This window comes from Musa acuminata, chromosome BXJ3-6 (genome assembly GCF_036884655.1).
Source record: "Musa acuminata AAA Group cultivar baxijiao chromosome BXJ3-6, Cavendish_Baxijiao_AAA, whole genome shotgun sequence".
Taxonomy (NCBI): Eukaryota; Viridiplantae; Streptophyta; class Magnoliopsida; order Zingiberales; family Musaceae; genus Musa; species Musa acuminata.
In genome coordinates this window covers 36,180,238-36,203,002 of record NC_088354.1, presented here as the reverse complement: position 1 = coordinate 36,203,002, position 22,765 = coordinate 36,180,238, and the positions used below count along the sequence as shown (strand labels likewise).

Below are 22,765 nucleotides of genomic sequence, written 5' to 3'. Positions count from 1 at the left end.
TTGGCAGTGGTTGAAATGGCACGGAATAATTCTCATAGTTTGTTGTTGCAGGCACATGTGATTTGGTCTGGCCACCTTTTGGCAAATGTGGAATAAATATGGTATGACACCTGTTTGGGGAAATCGTTGTCCACGTCCAAGTCAGTTGGACATGGTCCAAACGCACAGGAGCGTCTGAAGTGGCTCCGAGGTGTGTATATAAGGTGGGGGGTCGAGATTTCGAAATGTAACATGCACTAAGGCCGTTATTGAGAGAATTTTTTTATCTTAATCCCGTCGATGTTTAAGTTAACGTAAGGTCTTTTTTGGGGTATGAATTTTTCTCGAAAATATAATCCCTCGGTATAATATCGAGGGTTAGCTTTTATACTTTATCTATGGAGGGGATAGCCTGCAATTACCCCAACGTATGTCCCCCCTTTGACGTTTTGTTCATGTGGGTGACAAGGGGAGATAGGTCTAAACAACCTCCTATGGATTGTTGTCCACGGAAGCAGACAAGTGGAGGGTGTCGAGGACCTTTTCTTTCTATGCCAGCCTCCATATGGCGACAAGTGTCGGATAGTGATTAACCATCAACATGTTCCATATCGTTTGTCCCCCCCCCCCCCCCCTCTCCTCCTTCCAAGGTGTGTTTTGAGGCTCCTATTAGAGGGGTCTGAAGTACGACATTCAATTCACTTGATAGGCTTATCGCTAACCTGTTCCTCTATAGCGTGAAGGAGATACCAATAGGCATGAGTCGAGATTTTTGACTCACACGCCTTGAGCACATTTGACCTTACGCCTCCACCATAATGGATTTATCTTAACATGGCTCGGATTTCTTGACTCACATGCCTTGGGCACATTTGGCCCTACACCTCGGCTATAACAGGTTTATCCTAGCATGGGTCGGGTTTCTCAACTCACATGCCTCGAGCACATTTGGAACTACACCTTCGCTATAGCGAATTTATCTTAGCGCAAGTCGGGTTTCCTAACTCACACGCCTCAAGCATATTTAGTCATACATCTCCGCTATAGCAGATTTATCTTGACGTAAGTCGGATTTCTCGACTCACATGCCTCAGGCACATTTAGCCTTGTGCCTCCGTCGTAATGGATTTATCTTAGCACAGATCGGATTTTTTGACTCACATGCCTTGAGCATGTTTGGCCCCGCACATTTTCCTTAGCAGATTTATCTTGACGTAGATCAGGTTTCTCGACTCATATGCCTCATATTTCGTTAGTGAATCGAGTAACAAAGTCGGAGAGTATCTCTTCTTCCCCTTACCTAAGTTTAAGCAACATCGTCGCTGATGGCCTCGAGCATATATTCCTGGGGAAGTAGAGCTCGAACTCCTTTGCAAGCTGAGCGAAGGAGCCAACCAAGAGTGGTTCCAATGATGGAAGGCGAGAGTTAGTCGGAATTGGTTCCTCCTATATGTTCTAGGTGAATGGGGATCCATTCAAGGTAGGATCGATCTAATTCTCCCCCTTGGACTGTTGGAACTCCCGTCGTATCTCGTCTGAGCATTGGTCTATTTATTGTAGCTAGACCCTCAGGGAGTCATCTATCGAATCCATCGACTGGGTCTTGGATTCGAGCGGAGTAGAGTAGTGGTATAGCAATGTGCTGAACTCAACGGTTGGGGAGCGGGGTGCTCCTTTTGTTGGCAGTTTCGTGGGCCTTGAGTGATCTTAAGATGTTAGCATGACGTCAGTCGAGGGGCTTTTAATGGGTGCCGATGCCAATGGTGGTTGAGGTGTCGATTCTGACTGAGATAGTGGTATAACTTGTTGAGTTAGTTGAGGCAGGAGCAGGGCGATAGCCTACATCATGCACGTGAGCATTTGCACCTAATGGGTGAGGTTCAAAAACAACTCGGAGGGGATGAGCAAGTAGCTTAATTCGTCCCTAGGGTAAGAGGCAGAGGAAAGGTCTCCTTGCTAGAGCATTCATTAAGAGGATTGGCGGGTGAACGTTTAAGTAACATTAGGCCCTCCTTCTAGCACCAAAATATTAGAGAAAATCATCGTCAACATCTTAGTTAACTCGACGTAGTCTAAACTCGAAGGCATAGGAGCATCCGAAGTGGCTCCGAGGTGGGGGTCGAGCTTCCAAGGCATCACTTGCACTAAGATCGATGTCGGAAGAAGTTTTTTTATCCGATCCATTCAACGTTCAAGTTAGTTCAAAGTTCTTTCTAGGGTATGAGTTTTTTCTCGAAAAGAGAGCATCGACACGACACCGGAGGTTAGCTTTTAGACTTGGTCTATGAAAGAGATGGCCTACAATTGTCCCAACGTTTCTCTTTAACGTTTTGTCCACATTGGTGACGGGAGGAGAGATCAAACGGTCTCCTTGGACTAGCAAAGGGTGATTGGGACCTTTTCTCTTCACACTAATCTCTATACGAGGATAAATGTCGGATAATGGATAATGATCGACCGTCTGCTATCAACATCAAAGATTGTGCTGGAATCTTGTTTCAATAGAATGTCAATCAAATGATTAACACTTGGGGTTTTTCTTTTCTTCTTTTGGATCTCCAAACCAAATGATCTGAATCTTTCATATGATATTTTGGTGTAAGCATGTAATTCGTTTTTTTTTGGGGCTAATAATGCTTAGAAATTCAAGAACGATGTTTTTTTTTAATTATTTTCTTTCTTATTGCCTATTTTACTAGTTATTTTAAAAAGTGACACTTGTGTATGAGATTTGAACGTAATTTTTTATTCAGATTGATCATCAAACCTAAGAGAGTGATGGAGAGAATGACGTGAAAAAATGTTAGCTAGTTTAGTTGTAAAAAATTTATCAGATGATCGTAAGGTCAAAATTTGTAACTTGATACAGAGTTCCGTAATCGGGTTTGGATATGGTTAGCGTCTTACTTTTATGATTTGAACAATCATAAATTGGCAGTAAGTCAATTTTTTGTACTTCAACGCCCATGCATATCAGATCAATAAAGCTACTTTATGATGCCTTTAAATCAGATTTAGGATGAAAACAATCAGAAAAGAAAGTGTTCCCGAATTCATCTGATACATATTAGCATCCAAGTTGATCGTATTAGAGAATCTAGATAGTTAATTCAACCTGGAAATAAGTATGATGAAATCAATGGATAGATTTCTGTTGAGGCCTACATTTTGATAGAATACAATATCAAAGATTTAACCCTGAAGGGTCAAAGATGTCATGAACATGGACATGAACATGAACATGTACACTAACTTAAAATGACTCAAAATTATTTTCGTATAAACCAAAAATAAATAAAACTAATTTTTCACGTAAAAAAAATAACCATTTTACTCAACAAATATGAGCACTTTTTTCTTGTCCCTCTTGTCAATCCTTTTCCAGCTAAAACATGCAAATTACTACTTGAACCATCAAAAGAATTCTCCTTCAACTATTAGAATGATCAAACAGCCTTGCTGTTATTGTTTATGCTCATAAAGCAATTATTTTCTGTTGTGCATAACCATGCCATGTCACCAAGTTAATCATTAGCATTCATTATCTGCTTCGCAATCCATCCAGGTGGGAACAACTTTGACATTAATACAAAAAAGAGAAAATAAACATGCTCTAAGATCATCATTTTTTTCCGAGCAATTGACCAATGTTGTCAGAATTTTTTGATGCTATCGCTCGGTCATTCATCATCCTCCTACATTTAAGTGGTAGATCAATTAAAAACAGAATGCATAAAAGAATGCCTCCATTAACTAAGACGACAATACCTGAATCATAAAACATGAGATGCACTGGATACGAGCAAACAGAAGGATAAATTGAGATGCCTCTCTACTTGGGTTGATTGTAGGCTATTCAGTGTCCCAGATATTGAAAAATATTCCATTTTGATTACTTGGAGTTCACTGTAATCTTCCAATCTCATTCCAACACTAAAACTGGAAAAATCATCTAAATTTAGCATCTTAAGACTGAATACTAAAACCCTATCAACTAGTACTTGGATTCTCTTTCCGCAACTCGAATTTCTGTTTTTAGGCACGTCCCACAATCACAATAATTTTATGGGATGATTGCTATAGTAATTGCTTTTTCTTTCATTGTGCATATTTTGGTTTATGATTCAAGTACCTAATATCTTTGTCCTGCTCTAATACTTAAAACTGGTTGGTAGACCTTTCATAGCTACTCTTTTATTGCTAGTCATAGTATCTTCTTGTGCCAAGTACTATCTTCTTTCATAGCTACTCGTCTGAATTTCTATCATGTGGATTAAGCATGTCATATCAATTTTCAACTGGTTTCCACTGCGTACGATGCTGAATATACCATGTACGGATAATGAATGTTCTTCTTTTATTATATTTTATCATTTTAGTTTCTCCCTTAGTCATGGCATACTATTACAATATCTGTTCGTGCTCTTTAGCAATTATATTATTTCAAAACTATATTTTATATTACATTATGCACATTATTAAATATATTATAACATAGCATTTTGTTACTAAATTTGTTACCACAATTCTATCTTTACTAATATTCAGTAAAGGGTTACAGATTGGCAACAAAGCACTAGATTGTGAACATAGATTATTTGTAGCAGCAAATGAGTAAGCATAGATCTTACCCGAGGAGGAGGACCAGTAAATATAGCAGAGATTTTTGAAGATGAAACTTTTGGAGGAGAGCCACCAAATATATATGAGCAATCTGTGTATGCTGATCCAATACCCAACCCCGCACCAAATGCTACAGATGCCCATCGGGTAACTGGACTTCCTGTGTAGAAGAAAAAAGAAAAGTAAGGATGGACTCAAATGAATTTGGTGAGAAGCAAGTAGTTGACTGCAATTCTATTTAAGCTGTTAGGGGGTTTCTGTGTTCTGTGTACCAGTATTCAGTAGGTTAGTCTGCTAGTAATTGTCAAATTAAGAGAGTAGAAACATTTTAGCCAAACACTTTACATGACCATCCACCAAGTCCATGTGTTTGACATCTAGAAATTAAATAGATTTCAAGTCCTTACACAATCATAGTCCATGCATAACATGGTTACAAATGTGGGGCCCCTCAACCAAACAATCAACATTAGCAATCAGGCCTGCTGCATTCCAATGACCAGTAACCACCACTGCTCCCATGAAATCGACTGGCAACAGTGTACCAACTCTTTTGATGTCGTGATTAACTGTCATTAATGTAACCAAATTGACAAGGACAGCACCTACACTAAGTATGATCCTCTCATTGCAAGGCCTACCAAATAAAATCAAACCTCCTCCGCTAGTAAAAAGAATCCAAATTCTTTCTTTCTAGTCAAGCCATGTTGAAGCTTTTATACCTCCATAAAAACCCCTATCAGGATCCTACCTTGAGCAATGGAGGACTGGTTGGAGCCCCATGGCCCCGTGATTGACACCTTGGACTCTGTGACAATCAGAACCCTTGATGTGCAAACCCTTCTGATGTGGCATCCACGAGAGCAAGAGAAGACCCTGGCTACCTCAACAATTGATTCAGCATGATGACAGAGAACGCCATTATCAACACCAAAACAAGTTATTTTTCTACTTAACAACCCTATAGCAGGAACTTATTCAAACCATTGCGTGATGTGCAATTTCCTCTTCTATGATCACTCAGAAACCCATTTTCAATGCCAAGTCCATCTTAGAGGCAACCATATAATTGGAAAAATATACCAACACCCTCCTAAGTCCTATGACTACTATAATTCACTATCATCATCCATAACTATGCAAGACTAGTCACAAAAGGATCATCAAATGAATATGAACTTGTACATTACGACATTTTTTTCAATTGACCCACTTACACTAGTGATGTACTAGCTTATAGCTTAAAAAGATGTAGCTGTTGGAGGAAATATTGCTCATGAAATAATAAAGGGATTGCTCAAGATAAAAAAAATCTCTCCTCTCCTGTGACTCTACTCTACTTTATGTGTTCATTCTCTCACTTGCCCTCCCTTATGGTGAGCAGCATCTTACAACAATGATAGGCAGTAGCAACCAAAGAAAATGATGTGGTCAATGAGAAAGGTTAAGGTTATTCCTGCTCTTAATCCTGGCTGGTTAAATCAAGATTGACTAATTCAATGTTTTCAATTCATAGAGACAATTAATGAAGAAAGCATAAAGAAAATTTTATTTGATATTCACTGTTGGAGAGAAGCCTACATAGGTGCAATGTATTGGGCTCCTAGAAAAGAAAGCGTGATAGGGATCAAGGTTTTTAATTTTGTACCGTACCGATGTTTTGAGCTTTGCTTGATATAGTACGGTACAGGCATACCGAGCAGTACGTCAGGGTATACCGCTCGATAAGGAGGCGTACGCTGCCTTGGCGTCGTCGCCTCCTTTTCTTCTACTCGTCTCGTCAAACGAGGAGAAGAATGCGGCCTTCTCCTCATCTACGACGTTTGACAAAGACGTTGTAGGCCGCAGACATCTTCGGCCTTCGGGCACAACGCGATGAGGAGACAAACGCGGTCTTCTCCTCATCTACGGCATTCGGTGAAGACATCGAAGGCCGCAGATGTCTCCGACCTTCGGCGCGACGCAACGAGGAGAAGAACACGATCTTCTCCTCATCTACCACGTTCGGTGAAGACGTCGAAGGCCGCAGACGTCTTCGGCCTTCGACGCGACGCAACTAGAAGAACGTAGTCTTCTCATCTACGACATTTGGCGAAGACGTTGAAGGCTACAGATGTCTCCGGCCTTCGGTGAAGAACGTGGCGAAAGCCACTGGCGTCTCCGGCCTTTGGCGAAGAACGCGGCGAAGAAGAAGTCGAATCGTCACCTCTCTGTTACCTCCTGGATTAGGATCGTTGAGGGAGGGCGGTGTTGGATCGGAAAGCGTCGAGGTTCTCCCAATTCTCCCTCTTCTTCGAGCGCCTTCTCCCTCTTCTCCCTCGACGCTTCTTCTTCCCTCATCGCAGCCAGGTTGATACCGCCCAGTACGAGTGGTATCATTCGAAATTAAAATCCTTGGTAGGGATTATAGGTATATGAATGTGATAGAGAATTTATAAATGTAAGGATGACAGAGGCAAACAAGTGAGTTCTCAGTTCCTATATAGTTACATCAAGATCAGTCTCTCAGGTTGCAGAGGAACCTTACCATAGTATAAGGCCTGCCCCCATGCTGCACTTTTGCTAATGACAAAATTTTGATAGACGATCATAATAAGATCTAAATACATTACAAAAGCAAAAATTAAATATCAAGGATTTTAATTAGAATGATTATCCAATACCTAAATGGAACATAGCAACATACATAGAAGAGACTGTATAATAAAGACCTATGAACAACCAAGGAAAAATTTTCCAATATTTTCAATGTGCTATTCAACAAAAGAAGATATTGAAGAAGATACTGGTTTTAAAATAAAAGTGGGATGACTACAAATAGAATGGAGCATCATGAGTGTTACATTACCTTCGACTTCAATTGCCTATCAGATTAAAAGAAAAGTTCCATAAATTAGTTTGGAAACAGAGTAAGTTTTAGAATTTTGAATAGTAGCAGTTAGGAAACAACATATTTGAAATTTTGGCTGTGTTACCACAAAGCAATAGAGTAAGATATTATTAATTATGTGAAAAATAAAGAGGATAAAAATAAAAAGGACACATCAAAGGTTATGAAGCTATGTCCAATGGAAAACAGCAAATACACCACTACTGAGATACTTGATTCAAGTTAATGATGCCGTGGTGATAAAAAGAAGATCCAACAGAATTTGAATGCAAAAGATATAAAAGAATAAGATGCCCCTTTAATTATATGGTAAAGTAGCATTCAAAAAACAAGCCAATGGTTGGAAGAAAGCCATTAAACCAACCTTAAGAGTTGGCAAAAAGGCTCCCACTATTGAAAAGGACCACAGAATACTTAATCAAGACAAATAACAAAATGTTCAGAGAAGATGACAGAATGTTGCTAATAGTAAAGCTGAATGATAGGAGAGCATTCATGTGATAAACAGATAGTCTGGCTACTGTTGTAGATATTATTTAACCAGTCACATGATAAGACCAAAGAAACATAAGCTATTACAGATTTAAACCTAGGTACAAGTATGAACTAATCTAGATGTCAAGAATTATGAGGACGAAGCTAAAAATTGAGATAAATCTATTCATTTGATGTTTGCTTTACCATTTCCAACAGTTGTCTACAAGAAACTAATAGAATATTGATTTTGGTTTTAGCTTGGTCCCAACAGTTAGGATTTTGGTTTCACTGACATAGCTGGTTATAATAGTTTTGTACATGCACTAAACAAACAAAATAATTGAAGTACCCAGAAATGTTGTGCAATAATTTGCAGAACTAAGTTCATTGTTTGGAAAGATACCAGAGTTTCTTCTTGCAATTTAACACCTTGTATTATTCAGTTACAAGAAAACCCTTCTCTACCCATATTTACATTCTTCACTTTATGATAATAGCTCATTAATTTGAAAATAAGTCACTTCCAGCTAGCATAATTAACAGGAGGCATATAATCTAGTTGACAATTTCTTTTAATTGCCATCATACTCATCTAATTTTCCCCATCATATTCCTTTGCCCTACCTTTATAAAAGTGGAAACAATGTTAAACACCAGTGGAATAGATAATAGTGATATTGATGGTGTTGACTGGATAATGTTTGTGGTCATGTAGGTAGATGAAAAGAAAAGATGGTGTAATGGAGAAAATAATAGGGGCAAGACAAGGGGTGGACAGAGAAAGACAGGAAATCAAAGCGGCAATGGTTGTCGTAGTATCAGTGACTATGAGAACTACGGCTGACAAAGAAGAACAGATAAGGTGGGTGGTGGCTGAGAAATAAGAGCAGAAAGAAGTGCAAGGGTATTGGCAGGTTTTTGTACTAGATGAAATATGCAAAACAGCAAAAATTATGCACAGAAAAACCAAAAATTGTATCTATGTTGTTGCTATCAGAATTATGGAACACAACAAAATAGTAAAAGGTTTCTCAAGTAAATGGTTTCCTATTGTAGAGATACACATGCTATATGATGGGAATACTCTAGAAACAAGAACATCTATATCTATATCAATTATATTAAATTAATGCTACTTTAATAATGAAATTATATAGATGATTAATATGAAGTGTTGTAATTGAGTTGCTGTGTTCCTCCATTCAAAAAATTACAGCAATCAGAACTTTAGAACTTGATACACTCCCAAGGCATTTGTAAAATAACAACAAAACAAATCTTTTATTAAACATGGTATTCTATCACCACATAACATACTCACTAACAAGTACTAAAAATATCTGAATCAGCTAATCTCTCACATATAGATAACAAAAGATAAAAAATATCACGTGAAACTTTAAAAGTGATATTCTTAACTTTAACTTGTTCGCTCGTAAGTACTTAGGCTCTATCTAAATGAGTGAAACTAACCTTAAAGTTGGATTTAAGTTTGAAACTACTGGAAACACCAAAATTAAAAGAAGAAGAAACTTATTGAGATGAGCAGGAACAAGGTTTTCCATTTCACCTGGACTAGTGTGTACCAATTACCATTTATCAATCCGCGTATGACCTCCCTCCCTACCTCCATCCCTGTCTCTCGCATGTGTGAACTCCCCTTGCTCTTGCTTCCCTTGTGCTGTCCACCGTCCTTCAGTATCGGCTCACCATGGCATCTGATATTACTCTCCTACATCTACTCTGCAACCATCGCCTCCTCATCTTCACCTTCTCCTAATCAACACCAACCCCCTCCCCCTCCTTCCTTCTTGGTATCAGGTACATAATAATATATTGTGCGTCATTATGCAGACACGGAGCCAAAAAGTACAGATCCAGCAACGGATAGGGATGGGTCTAGTAACTAAAATAATGAATCTTGGGCAGGAACTAACTAAAAAAGATTTGAATCCAGAATATTTATCTTTCCTTTAAGATACATCTCATGTAGTTTTTATCAAGAATGTGTACAGTACAACTATGTGGAACAATTGGTTGGATTACACATTAACTCAGAAAGTGTGTCAAAACATTTAGGCCACTATTGATTTAAATTTCACTTATATATAATTTATCTTGGTTTCTTTTCAAAATTATTATATAGTTCGTATAAACAAAATACAGAAGGAAGCGAACCTTTATATTCGGATTAAAGAACATCACCAAATAATTAAGTACAGGTTATTAATGTGGAGATGCTTCACTGTCAAACCCTACAGTTCTGCAGCTAAGACAATATTCTTATTAATCTCCAAAGGTATTGCTGGTAGGTCATGAACCTTACACAAGAACATTGAAACCCTAAAAGACGAAGGACTCAAGAAAATCCAGAAATAAAAAGGGAAAATGCAACAATTTGATTGTAGACGCGACGAATCCTTGCATCATATTTAATTAATATTATATATACACAGACATAAAAGAAAAGTCCAAATCTTATGATTGACAACTTGATCAAGAAGGCAAGAACGAGTAGAGAGAGCTAGAAAATAACGATCGCTTGAGACTATTGACCGAAGAAGCACATTCGAGCGACAAAAGAATCGATATTGGTAGAATTCGACGCAATGGGCTGGAAACAGAAAGAGCGAACAGGTATATAGGACTGGGGTGGTGAGGACTCACTGAAGAAGAGAAGGGCGGTGAAAGCTCCTGCGAGAGAGGAGTACGCGAGCCGCCGCGCGGTGAGATCTAGGCAGGCGTCCCATTTGGCGTTGAGATCGTACGGCGGCGGGAACCCCTGCGCCTTCTTTTGCCGTTGTTCTTCCGCCATGAGAAGGCAAAAGGTGCGAGCGAGAGAAATGGGAAAAAGCCTCTGGTTCGGTTTTTCTTTTTCTAACGACGGGAAGATGGCGAAGTTTATGTGTGCCTAACCCACTTTATAGGCGTCTTGGTTTGGGTATTTAGCAATTGTTTCCTCTTGATCACACAAAATGAAAAAGCCTTTGTCTTTTAGCTCTTCAATTAAAAAAATATTTATATATAAATTATTTTTTTTAAATGATTATTTTACCAACGACCCTCGTTCCTGATCGAGGATGAGACCTTCCATGGAGGCACAACAATAACAATGAAGCTTCCATATCTACCAAACCACCTAGAGACGAAGGTATAACCTCCACCTACGATGAGAGCAATACCTCATTCCACAAAGGCAAAGTGAGGACAGCAAAATCTTCGTCTTCGCTAGACTCACCTAGTGATAAAAGCATATCTAAACCCAATGACGATAAGGGTGGGCCATCAGTAATGATGATCATCTATGTCCTTGCTCATGCGAGAGCGATAAGGGCAATCGTTGTCGTGTCCCCCTCCTTCCTCACGCGAGAGCAATGCATGCAGGGATATGTCCAAGAAAGAGAACACAACACAAAGGTGGAGGTGATGGAAAGTGATGGTATAAGAGCAAAATACTTTTTTATGTTATTAAAAAGTGTGCTCCAATATTTTATATATGACCACACCAAATAACTTTGATTATAATTTTATGAATGGCCAATTGTTCGGACGGAAACAAACTGAAATAATTCACCTATTAAATTATTTAGGTATTAAAAAGACTTAAATATCCATGACCTCTTTTTTTATTATTAATTTTTTCAATGACATTTAGATTAAAGAGAAAAATAATCATATTTGTTATCATCTCATCCCTCTATGATCGTCATTGTAATAATTCTCCTTCACCATATCATACTATTTTATTTTAAATTTATTAATCCATAATTTGAATAATTAACCCAGACTCTGATAATTATATATTAAGTAACAAAAAATACCCTCATCTAATTATAAGAACTTTTTCACGTACACCAGCGGTGCTTCGTGTCCTTCTCAAACATGATATTTTTCATCTCGTCAAATAAACAAGGATTTTAACTGGCTCACTGAAACATCAATCCAGATTTTACTAGCACTGATGCTGGCACAAAATCCAACTTAATACTTCTGTCAAAGAATATGAATACGATATATGCATATTCCACTTTGTTGTTTTAGCAAAATTTATCATATTATATATATCGCATAAGGGAAGTGGAAGTTCAAAGACTCATTAAGCAGTTCACTGTAAAGCACGTCAATAAGCAGAGGCAGGCCTTTACAGGCAGTGACATGAAGTAAAGCAGAGGTTCTTGTAGCTACTCAAGTTTAGCATATACCAAACTCCAGCAAGTTCCTGGTGAAATGTCAGCTCATATCATCTCATGCTGCAATTCTGCCTGTTCTATTTATTATTGGCAATATAGTTAGCCTAGATCCTGACAGAATGCAGTAATCTATAGGAAAACAACTGTTTAAATGCAAAACTCATAATTATCTCTACAAAAGCAGGAACAGCTGGCAATTATGCTATTGAAGTCATATTAATTCAAAAGCATTTCTGAATGCAACTCGAGAAAGCTGGTTTTCTAGGATATCTAACAAGAAATAATACAGAAAGACATTGTCACAACAAGATCTGTAATTACATGGTCTTCAGACAGGCCGACAAACTCACTATGGTCCAACCGAACAGCTAGATGGAATCAAACCCAAGAATCCTGGGAGACATATCTAATCCATAAGACTTCTAAGAATATCCACTGCTCACCCATCTTTTAAACACTCAAACAGATGGTCTCCACTCATGCTGCCAAACATGGTCATGCAGCAAGTGGGTCAGTTAGCTTTACGCAGAGGGGAGCTGCTGCTCCTGCTGTTGCTTCTTCCTCTAACAGGCCTACAGAATGAATTTACAAGATGTTGTTCAGTGGGTGTGAGAGTTTTTCTTTTGCTTTATTTCCATTTCAAAAGGGAAAAAAACAAAAACAACATAACTCCTCTTAAGAGAAGCATTTTTTAGGGTCAAGAAAAGCATCTGACATATAGTAAAGTTTCAGTAGGGAGTAGGTGCCAACACACTATAATCATGTTTATGTTATAATATACAATTCAAGCAGTGAAGGAAGCATGAGAAATAAATATGCTTAATGGAAGATGCCAAACAATACCTTCTAGGACTGCGACTTCTTGATATTTTTCGAGCTCCCTGGGATCCAAGAGGATTTAAATTGTCAGATATGCATAAATTTACATAATTAAAATACATTAAATAACTTTCTCACACGTGTGTGCACATGTAGCATGCAATGGTTTACCTTGCGAGGGCTGGGAGATCCAGAATATGATGATTCAGAGCTTCCACGCCTTGGTGGTGGTCCTCGACCCCTAATACAAGGATCATCAGAATTTACATATGTAATGACAGGCAATCAATGTTTGAATAACCTTGCAAAGCTAGACAAAGATTCTATATTGGCTTAGAAAACAAAATGGGTGCTGTATAAAACCATCAAACATTTCAATTTTAAAATGTCTTTTGGTTCTCTTATAATAAACATACAAGGTGTGGAATACCACCAGTACAGTACGGGAGTATTTGCCGACAACTTACTGGAATGCAAACCTGGGTAAACCGAGCAATTCACCCAGTATTGAGCCTGTGCCACTTGGTACGCATGATACAGGGTCTCTACCACCAGGTGCACACAGTATAGGACCTGCACCGCCCTTTTTTTTTTGAATTTTTTAAAGTCTTTTTCCAAAACTCGGTACACCAATAATGGCATATCCTTTAGATATTCCATCAGATTTCATTTGAAGAACTTATATTGTTGTAACAGGATAGAATTTGAGCCTAAATTTGTACAAATAACAAAAGATTGATGGACTTATGCATTAAATTGAATGACTAGGGGAACTAACAAAGATGAAAACACACAAAGTAAAACCAAATGTAAGAAATGAATCATGATGTAGCAATACTGTTACCTGCGAGGAGAAGCTGATCTAGAATGAGAACGAAGAGGCCTCCTTACTGGTGAACGGCTACGACGTCGAGGCGGTGGGGGCGGCGGTGACCTCCTTGGTGGGCTCCTTGCTCGCCTTGGAGGTGATCTGAAATAAAAGTACTTCATTAAGGAAACTGACACAGGAGAAGAGTGAAGCTTAAGTTTTTTCAATATATAACATGCACGCATCATCATGAAGAAAGAAGCAAATTTAACTAACATTGTTGATTAGAAGAATAAAAGGTCAAAGAAGACCTTTAAGTTAGATCACAACATGTAATGAGCAGAGAAATACAAGGTTTTCGTAAAAAATTGTGTCAAGCAACAAGGCCAGACAAACTTTGGGTCTCAAGGTGCCGACATTACACTTTAAACATACATGCTTAGAAGGGAAACCAGGATACAAATGAGTGTGGCTGCATCTAACAAAAAAGGGAAGCCATTTGATGTAGGGCACAGCTATGGAAAACACAGGCAAGGAGAATCCAAACTTCAGTAGTCAGATTAGAATGCATACAAATATGGGAATGGCCAATAACCGGTGACAACACCTTAGATGTAGATCAGCAAAAAAATAACATAGAACCTGAAATAACAAGAAATAATACACAGGTGAACTTGGATTGAACATCATAAATAAATTTACTTAAATCTGCAATAGCTTTCATTCATCTCATTTTTGGTAAGATAAAGCTTGCATGCTAGCTGCGCCTAATTAGTGCTGTTTCCGTAAGGCATCAGCAAAATCTACTCTAAACTATTTGGAAATAGACTTATTCGTAGGGTGGGAAATTCTCCTGATAGGATATACTATTTTATAAACTTACATATGTATATAGGTAATAACAATCTCATATGTGAATCACAATAAGATCAACCTTCATATAAACCTCTTCCGTCTATAATACAACTGATGAAATTGTTGTTCTAACTTCTAACCAGGGTTCTCAATTTCGATGTGTACCGCCCAGTACGGGCAGTAGATACAGGTCCAAGAGAACACAGCTACACGGACCGCCCAGTGTTTTGATCGATACCGAGGCGTACCGATTAGTATCGCTTCGGATTTCGACCGTTACCGAGGCATATCGATCGGTATGCCCTGGCATGGTAGGCGAAGGAATTTTTAACATTTTAGGGTATACCATCGGTACGCCAAGACGATACATACCGGTATGTACCGTACTGAGCAGAGCTCAATATGCCGGTACGGACCGGTATTCAAAACCCTTCTAACTATTGGTCAACTACCCATACAAACTAGAGAAATTGTTCCTGACAGGCCTAATTGCTGGAGATTCAATTCAACAACTAATATTTACAACAAATTCTATGGTGAAAAAGTAAATCTTTAGCTTATGTCAACAAACAATTGAGTAAAATGTGTTACTACCTCACTGAATGATTTCAACAGCCTAGAAAGAATTAAAATCCTAATGAAGTTGCAAGCTATAATGCCAAAGGATAGGACATGTAGGAGATAAGTCTTGACACTTCACAGCGAAGAAAACACATGTATAGCCCAGAAATTTCTCATTGATCCTTTATTATAACAACACTTTTTGGAATACTTGCATAGAAGAGATCAGTTGGAATATGCTACTAGATAACCAAGATGTCCAGTACATGAATATATATATATATATATATATATATATATATATATATATATATATATGTCAATTTCTGCAACCAATTATGACAAAATTGTTCTAATATTATTTTTTACAAAACAAGAATGCTCAACATCATTGTTTATCAGATAAGGACTGCAAAGAGAACTTAAAAACATGATAACCTTACATAACCATTTTTTAAGAGAAATCATATCAAAGTGGTCTTCTTTTAATGAGATGTCATAATAAATTATATTCATAATTTTTGCCTAAACACAGCCCAAAAGAGCAGAACATGATCATGAAGAATAACTTACCGCCTCCTAGGAGGAAGAGGGGAACGTTTACGAATAGGGCTCCCACGTCCCCTTCTTGGAGAAATTCTACCAACATATACAATTATATTAAATACACCAATTGACAAGATGGAAACAGATGAAAAATTCATGCAATTAACTAACTGAACAGGAGACCTGTGTCTTCGAGCAGGAGAGGGAGAACGTCTTCTAGGAGATGCTACTCTTCTTCGAGGTGGTGTCTCACCACGTCGACGCAAAGGAGAATCTGCCCGGCGACGAACAGGAGATTCCACACGACGGCGAGGAGAGGAATCAGGTCGGCGTTTGGGAGAATCAACTCTTCTATTTGGAGGAGGGGATCGCCTCCGTGGTGGCGATGGTGGCTTCCGCCGTGGAGAAGCTAATAGATAAAATCAGGTCAAGAAGATAGGTTTGTGGAATCTCAGTTCTAAGAAAAGCAAACAAGACAATTTGTTACGTGATATATCAATTTTAAGCCATAGTAATCATCTGAATGTAAATAATTAGAGTGATATAAGTTGTCACAATAAAAGAGACTGAATTTGTGCAGAAGAAATTTTTTCAATGGAGCTAAGAAAGATAGCCGAGTAAGTTCTAAATACTTACGCTCCCTAGGCCGCTGAGGGGCATCTTTTTCAGCAATTGTACCAACTTTATCTCTAGGTGGAACTTCCCTTTTTGGAGCTGCAGGCATAACCTTTGGGGGGGAAGAAGCTTTTTGGCGTTGTGTTAATGTAAACCTCACACGGACAACACAACCATCAATTTGGCCCTGCAATATATGCAGTGACAACATAAGACGGCATGAATTTTCTCTTTAACATTCTTCAAGTGGAAGGAGGGAAAATTAACATACACCATCCATGTAAAGAAGAGCCTTCTCAGCATCAACCCTTTTCTTGAACTCTACATACCCATATCCTCGAGGAAGATTTACCTGAATAGCATGTATAACATATGGTCACATGAAAAATATAGCATTTATAACCAGGGATCACAGAATAAAATTTGTTAACATACCAAGCGGTCCATCGCCAGTTCAACATTAATTATCTCACCAAAATTACCTACAAAATCACTAATATGGCATCATGAACTTTCTTCCCCATAAACTGATCATAATGGACAAAAGAATTCAAATAGATGTAATACATATCAGCTAGTTGTCTGAAAGCACCAAAATTTACTGGAAGCCATATCAATCAATAACATTAACTTGAAAGTGTTTTCCAAGCAATCAACATGGCTCAATTAAAAGGAGATATCGCCAAAGAATTAATTGAAATCAATTTCAAATTTCTTTCACTACTAAGCAAACTCTCACCTGATAATCTGATTTAGTTTATGAAAAAATAAGATATATAGCCTAAGCTCAATGCTCTCTTCTGAACCTACTTTTGTATCATCGAAATATGAAAATACTACACAATCCCACATCTCTTGACAACAAATCATCAATTACAAACATCAATGAGACCTCTACCACATCACTGTAATCTCAGCTTCAACTACCATAAAACAGAGATTCACACTATACTTTATATGCATATAGGTCAATGCTAATAATTACACAAAATGAAATGATATCTAATAAGAAAAAAAGTATAAATGAAAATCTGATCCACCTATTCATACAAAGATGCAGATAAAATTGGTCCACCTATTCATGCAAAGAAGCAATTGAATATAGAAGAAATCACAATGCAAAAAAGAGTTAAGAACTTAAATGGTCTTTACATCTATGCTTATACACTTAAACAAAGTTAAAAGGCCAAATTTGTATATCAACTATGTAATCTTGAGAACACAATCTTTTACAATTTGCAGGGAAGATAAAATCAACTTACCAAAAATTTCTTTCAGATGGGCTTCGTTTATATTTCTTGACAGGTGATCAATGTGAAGAACCACAGAGTCGGGTACAGGAGATGCTTTCCTGAAGCAAAAGCAAATTCCATCTTATCAAATTACTTTCCATCTTGAAGAAAATTGGGCAAGTTCCCTCCATCGGAGTCATTATCAACAATATCAACTGTAAAGATGTATATACAAAACGATATTTTATCCAGAGAAGAGCACAGACCCGTAATAATGGAAGTTATTCACATTTTGTGGTTTCTGATGACACATGTATCTGTTGATCCTCTTTATCTCACATCTTAAGAACTTTTTAATCATTCTTCACAAGAATGTTATTTTTACAATGTATCATATCACATTTGTACAGTGTCAGAGCAAAACTACTAGTCTTGGCAACGATAATCTGTGGATCATATACATAGTGTAAATTGTTGCCATTTCTCCTGCATTCTGGAAGCTATTTGCAAATAATAGAAAGCCAGAAAAGTTCAAATAGGAGTACTACCAAGATCAGCATATGTTAAACCTGCCTAAACTGTAAAGACAGCCCAAAACAAACTCCAAATCCCAAGTTCACAGTGCAGTTTGATCGATAATCACCATACAATTTCATTATTGTTAAGTTATTTTCCTAGACATGTTTCTATCTGAGTTAAAGCAGAAATACCGAATGACCCCATTATTGTTATAACAGCAAAGGAAAGATATCAATAAATTATCACCTTCATACTGTAACCTTTCCTCTAAATCATCGATTAATTCTCTATACTATTTTTTTTATTAACAATTAAAAGGAAACCAAGATGTGTGTAAAGCATGTGGCAAACAGAATCATAACTGGGGGTCAACAGAATCACGACTTTGAGAAAGGTCATGTGGGATTGGACAAAACAGGACCACCCTGAGACCAGTGATAATCATCTACAAGTAGCCTTAATGAGCTTGAACCAGCCAGGACATCTATGCTGCTTCCCTCCATTTTAATTCAATCTCAGGTTTCCTAGAGATTGTGGGGTCAGCATTACAATCCTCCTAATCGAGATTGGTCTGATGTTGTGTATAACAAAACAAGGACCAAAAAAATTCTAAATGTAATCATACCGTGGAGGTGAAGCTTTTTTCGGTGGTGATGTTGGCGAACGACCTCTTTTGCCAGCTGAAGTCGGACTGAGATGACAATCACCATGGATCAAACAAATTATCGGTAACTGACAATGTCTTAAAAAAGTGGATCAAATATGTACAGAATAGTAGACTACTAAACATATTATTGTAAACTTATTATAACTAAACATAAGAATCATTCAAAAGCATAAAAACTTATTCAAAGGGTGCAAAAGAAAAACCTGGTATGTATGTAGAAACCCAGATGAGAAACAAGAGGTGCACGAAAGATATATAGAAGTCATGTTTTGTAACATTATCTTGCTATATTGTTGCATAAAATGCTATCATAGCAATTCAAGAAAAACAAAACAGCAGGGAGAGTATTAGAACCACCAACAATCAGGGATATACTGCTTGCTTTAATCGACACTAGGTTAATGGCAAGAAAAGGAAAAGCTTGATCCAGTTCCAGGAAGAATATCATGCCAATACCATTAAATTCAACGATGATAGTTAGGAGAAAGTACCATTGAAATGTCCGCATTGCAATCATTAGATCAAAGCCCCAGCTTAATTGTAGCTAGGTATGGAAGAAGATATGACAGAACCAAGGTATGCAATTTTGGTCAGACCAGTTCAAAACAGTTACTATTTACTGACCTGACCATGAGTGAAAGAAATACTGCCAAGCGTGCAAGAAGATATGATAGATTCAGTTTGCAATTTCAATCAAATCGGTCTGTCCTCATCGGTATCTTACCAATTTGATCATATATCGACAGACCAGACAATTTTGCCTGATCTTGGTTCATACCTGGCACACTACCCATATAGGTCATCATACTGTGTCAGTTGGCCGATATATTTTCCGGGTATTAGGAAATCAATGAGAAGTTACTTTGCATTTGTTTGAGAGTGAAACCAAAGTTAAATCAACTAATACTATTTACCTCCTCAAGAACATACTACTCCCACCACCAGTGAACATATTTAGCATCAAACTAAAAATGGCTTTTACTTTGCACCTTTGCTCCTAAACATACACCCTTTATCCTTCTAATCTGAACAAGAGAAATTCGTATTTTGACAATAATGTGCTTTATTCCCACCAAGAGCTTGTGCTAATCAAACACTCATCATCTTTTCCAAGTTGTAACCCTGACGACTCTTCCCCCACCAGTTTTGTGCTAAGCAGGAAACAAAGACAACCACTCCAAAGCAACCTGAGCAAATCCTATTATTATAACCCACAAAGAAAAATGAATAAATAAATTAGAACGAAATATTTCATACTACCACACACACTAGAATAAGACCATGAACAGACTAGCGAACCTGGAACAAAGAGAAATTTGTCGAGGTCAACATATCAGATTCAAAACCCTAATTTCTTCGGAGGTCCAGTGCACTTCTAACCGACATAGACCATAATAACAATAATTAGACAGCACTGACGCACCTCTTTCTCTGCGGTGGAGGGGACCGGCTCCGGGAGCTGGCGCTTCGGGAGGGCGACGAGGACGAGGAGAATGACCTGGATCGAGATCGGGAGCGGGACGGCGACCGGGAGCCCGAGCCAGAGTAGGAGCGAGATGGAGACGAAGAGCCGGACGGCGACGCCGATGGGCTCCTCGGCCTAGCTCTGCCGGGTTTCGCCATAGATGCGGCGGTCAGTGGAAACGGTAGCGGGAAGGCCAAACCCTAGAGGAAAAGCGAGAGTTTTATGGACTAATACAAAACAGAGGAAGCACGAGAGTTGAGAGATGTCCGACCGCCTTGCAAAGGGCATTTTCTACCATCGTGCTTCGCTTGTGTTTAATCATAACAAATGGACGGTGGATACTGGATGGACGAGAAAAGAGCATTATCTGTCCAACCTAACTAATTACATTAGTAGTAATTGGATCCTTAAATTTTAAAAAATTATATTGATATTCTTATAATTAAAAAAATTAAATTTATTTATCCTAATGATATCAGTTTTATTAATAAAAAATAAAAAATAAAAGATAAAAGGATACTTTTAGCATTTCAATTGGTGGTGACGAACGACATCGATGGTGTTGATGCCACTGGCATCGATGCCAATGCAGTTGCCAAGCGATTCTTTTATCGCTCTACATTTATATCCGTACTCTATTACTATAAAATTTATCACTCTACATTTATATCCTTACTGCTCGCCTCCTCAACCACCACCACTCATCCATGCCCAAGGCCTAGGAGAACGTTATTGTTGCCCTCCTCAACCTCTCCATCTCTACCCATGAGGTGCTTATGTGCACCTTGGGCATCCTTGATGCCCTCGCCATCACCCAACACACCATTGTAATCCTTAACAATCTCCTCTCCATTAAAGCATATGGCTCCATCATTGGGCAAAGAAGCCCCTCGTCACCACCCATGTGGATCTCCTTGATACCCTAGAGCATCGATTAGGTCCACCAAGGATACGCTCAAGGCTCTCTTCGGTTTGGTCCTCTACCTGCTCAATCACACTTGTCACGCTCCCTTCGAATTATCACATTCAAGAGGGGTAACCCTGTCTTAAATCGATAATATTATAAGTCAGATCAACAATCCATTTCAGGATCCAAACACACATTTGAGGATCACTGGGATATTTAATATATTTGATATGTAAAATATATAGAGGTCTAGTAAACTATAGTGATCAGTGAAAATTTTCTTTGATGACTTTTAGGAATTTAAGAGGTCCTCTTGCTTAATCATCTTTTGAATAATTGAGTGAGATGAAAGTATCGATCGGGGAAATCAAATTAGAATGAACTAGGAATGATATAATTTAAGGAGATTAGTCATCTTAGTTTTAACGATGAGCATGATCCAATGGTAGTAGAATGATGGATGAAGAGAAAATATTTGACATCTTAAATTGTCTTAATGATAAGAAGGTTTTTCTTACCTCCTTTATGTTGGAACGAGAGGCTAAGCACCGATGGAGAATGATTAAAAGGATTTCTGAAGTCAAACATGAGCCAATCACATAGAAGGTATTCGTAAAAAAATTTAATAATAAATATTTCCCAGATTACATTAGAGAGCAGAAAAAATTAAAGTTCTTAAATCTCATATAGGAAAACTTGATGGTAGCAAAGTATAAATCTCCATATTTGCTACTCATATAATTGATGATGAAACTAGAAAAGAAAAAAAATTGAAAGAGGCCTACCGCCAGCAATAAGAAGTCAGATATAACCTTAAAACTCCAAGCATAAGTTGATGTGGTAGAAAGGGCTTTAATAATTGAAAGAAACTTAGAAAAAATTTAGAAAATCAAGGGTAAGAAAGATAAAGACAAGTTTATCGGCAAAGTAAGAGATGTAATGAATATGAAATAAGAAACAATTAGAGTAAAAGTATATGGATTTGAGAAAGAAAAGCCACCGCAGAGGACTCAATCATGTGCAGGTTAAATCATGAAACAAGTCAATATTTTTTAGTAACTAGAGCTTGTTTTTGTTCGTGGGAAGTTGGATCATAAAATAAAAGATTGTCCTCTAAAAAAGAAGAAAGTGTCATTGCCTCCTAGACCACTAGATTATATGTTATATGTAACCACTACTGTTGGCGATTCTTTAACTACAAACTTAGTTTATCCATCTTGTTTGATTTCTATCGAAGAACACGAACTCCTTGACTGACTTGATTCTCCTAGAGATCCAAGGTTTTAATATTATATTTGGCATAGATTGGCTATCTTCCTATTATGCTGGTATTGATTACAAACAATTGAATCAGACGACAAAAAAAAAAGGAGAAGTATCCCTTACCTAGAATTAATGATTTGTTGGATCAATTGCAAGATGCATAAATATTCTCCAAAATTGATTTGAGGTTAGTTTACTATCAATTAAAGATCAAGAAGGAGAATATCCCACAAACAACTTTTAGAACTTGATATGGTAACTATGATTTTTTTGTAATGTCTTTTGGTTTGAATAGTGTTTCTATTCTCACCGTTCCAAGTGGTAACAAGGGATATGTAGTTTATACCGA

At 37.8% G+C, this 22,765-nt stretch overlaps 2 protein-coding genes across 2 annotated transcripts; both read right to left on the bottom strand.

Annotated features, from left to right (window-relative positions):
• Positions 1-3,414: 3,414 nt before the first annotated feature.
• On the bottom strand, positions 3,415-10,870 carry LOC103989380 (MICOS complex subunit MIC10). The gene is made up of 3 exons (XM_009408207.3): positions 10,637-10,870; positions 4,611-4,762; positions 3,415-3,674 (listed from the first exon to the last, which is right to left on the bottom strand). Exons 1-3 carry the CDS (start codon positions 10,782-10,784, stop codon positions 3,660-3,662), a joined length of 315 nt encoding a protein of 104 aa, XP_009406482.2. The 5' UTR covers positions 10,785-10,870; the 3' UTR covers positions 3,415-3,659.
• A 1,533-nt stretch (positions 10,871-12,403) lies between these two features.
• LOC135639403 (serine/arginine-rich splicing factor SR45-like) lies at positions 12,404-20,517 on the bottom strand. Its single transcript, XM_065153144.1, has 12 exons — positions 20,205-20,517; positions 18,740-18,805; positions 17,626-17,714; positions 16,799-16,845; positions 16,635-16,715; positions 16,385-16,550; positions 15,932-16,157; positions 15,776-15,841; positions 13,823-13,948; positions 13,150-13,219; positions 13,003-13,040; positions 12,404-12,731 (listed from the first exon to the last, which is right to left on the bottom strand). The coding sequence occupies exons 1-12, from the start codon at positions 20,402-20,404 to the stop codon at positions 12,671-12,673; spliced, it is 1,236 nt and encodes a 411-aa protein (XP_065009216.1). The 5' UTR covers positions 20,405-20,517; the 3' UTR covers positions 12,404-12,670.
• Between the last annotated feature and the right edge of the window lie 2,248 nt (positions 20,518-22,765).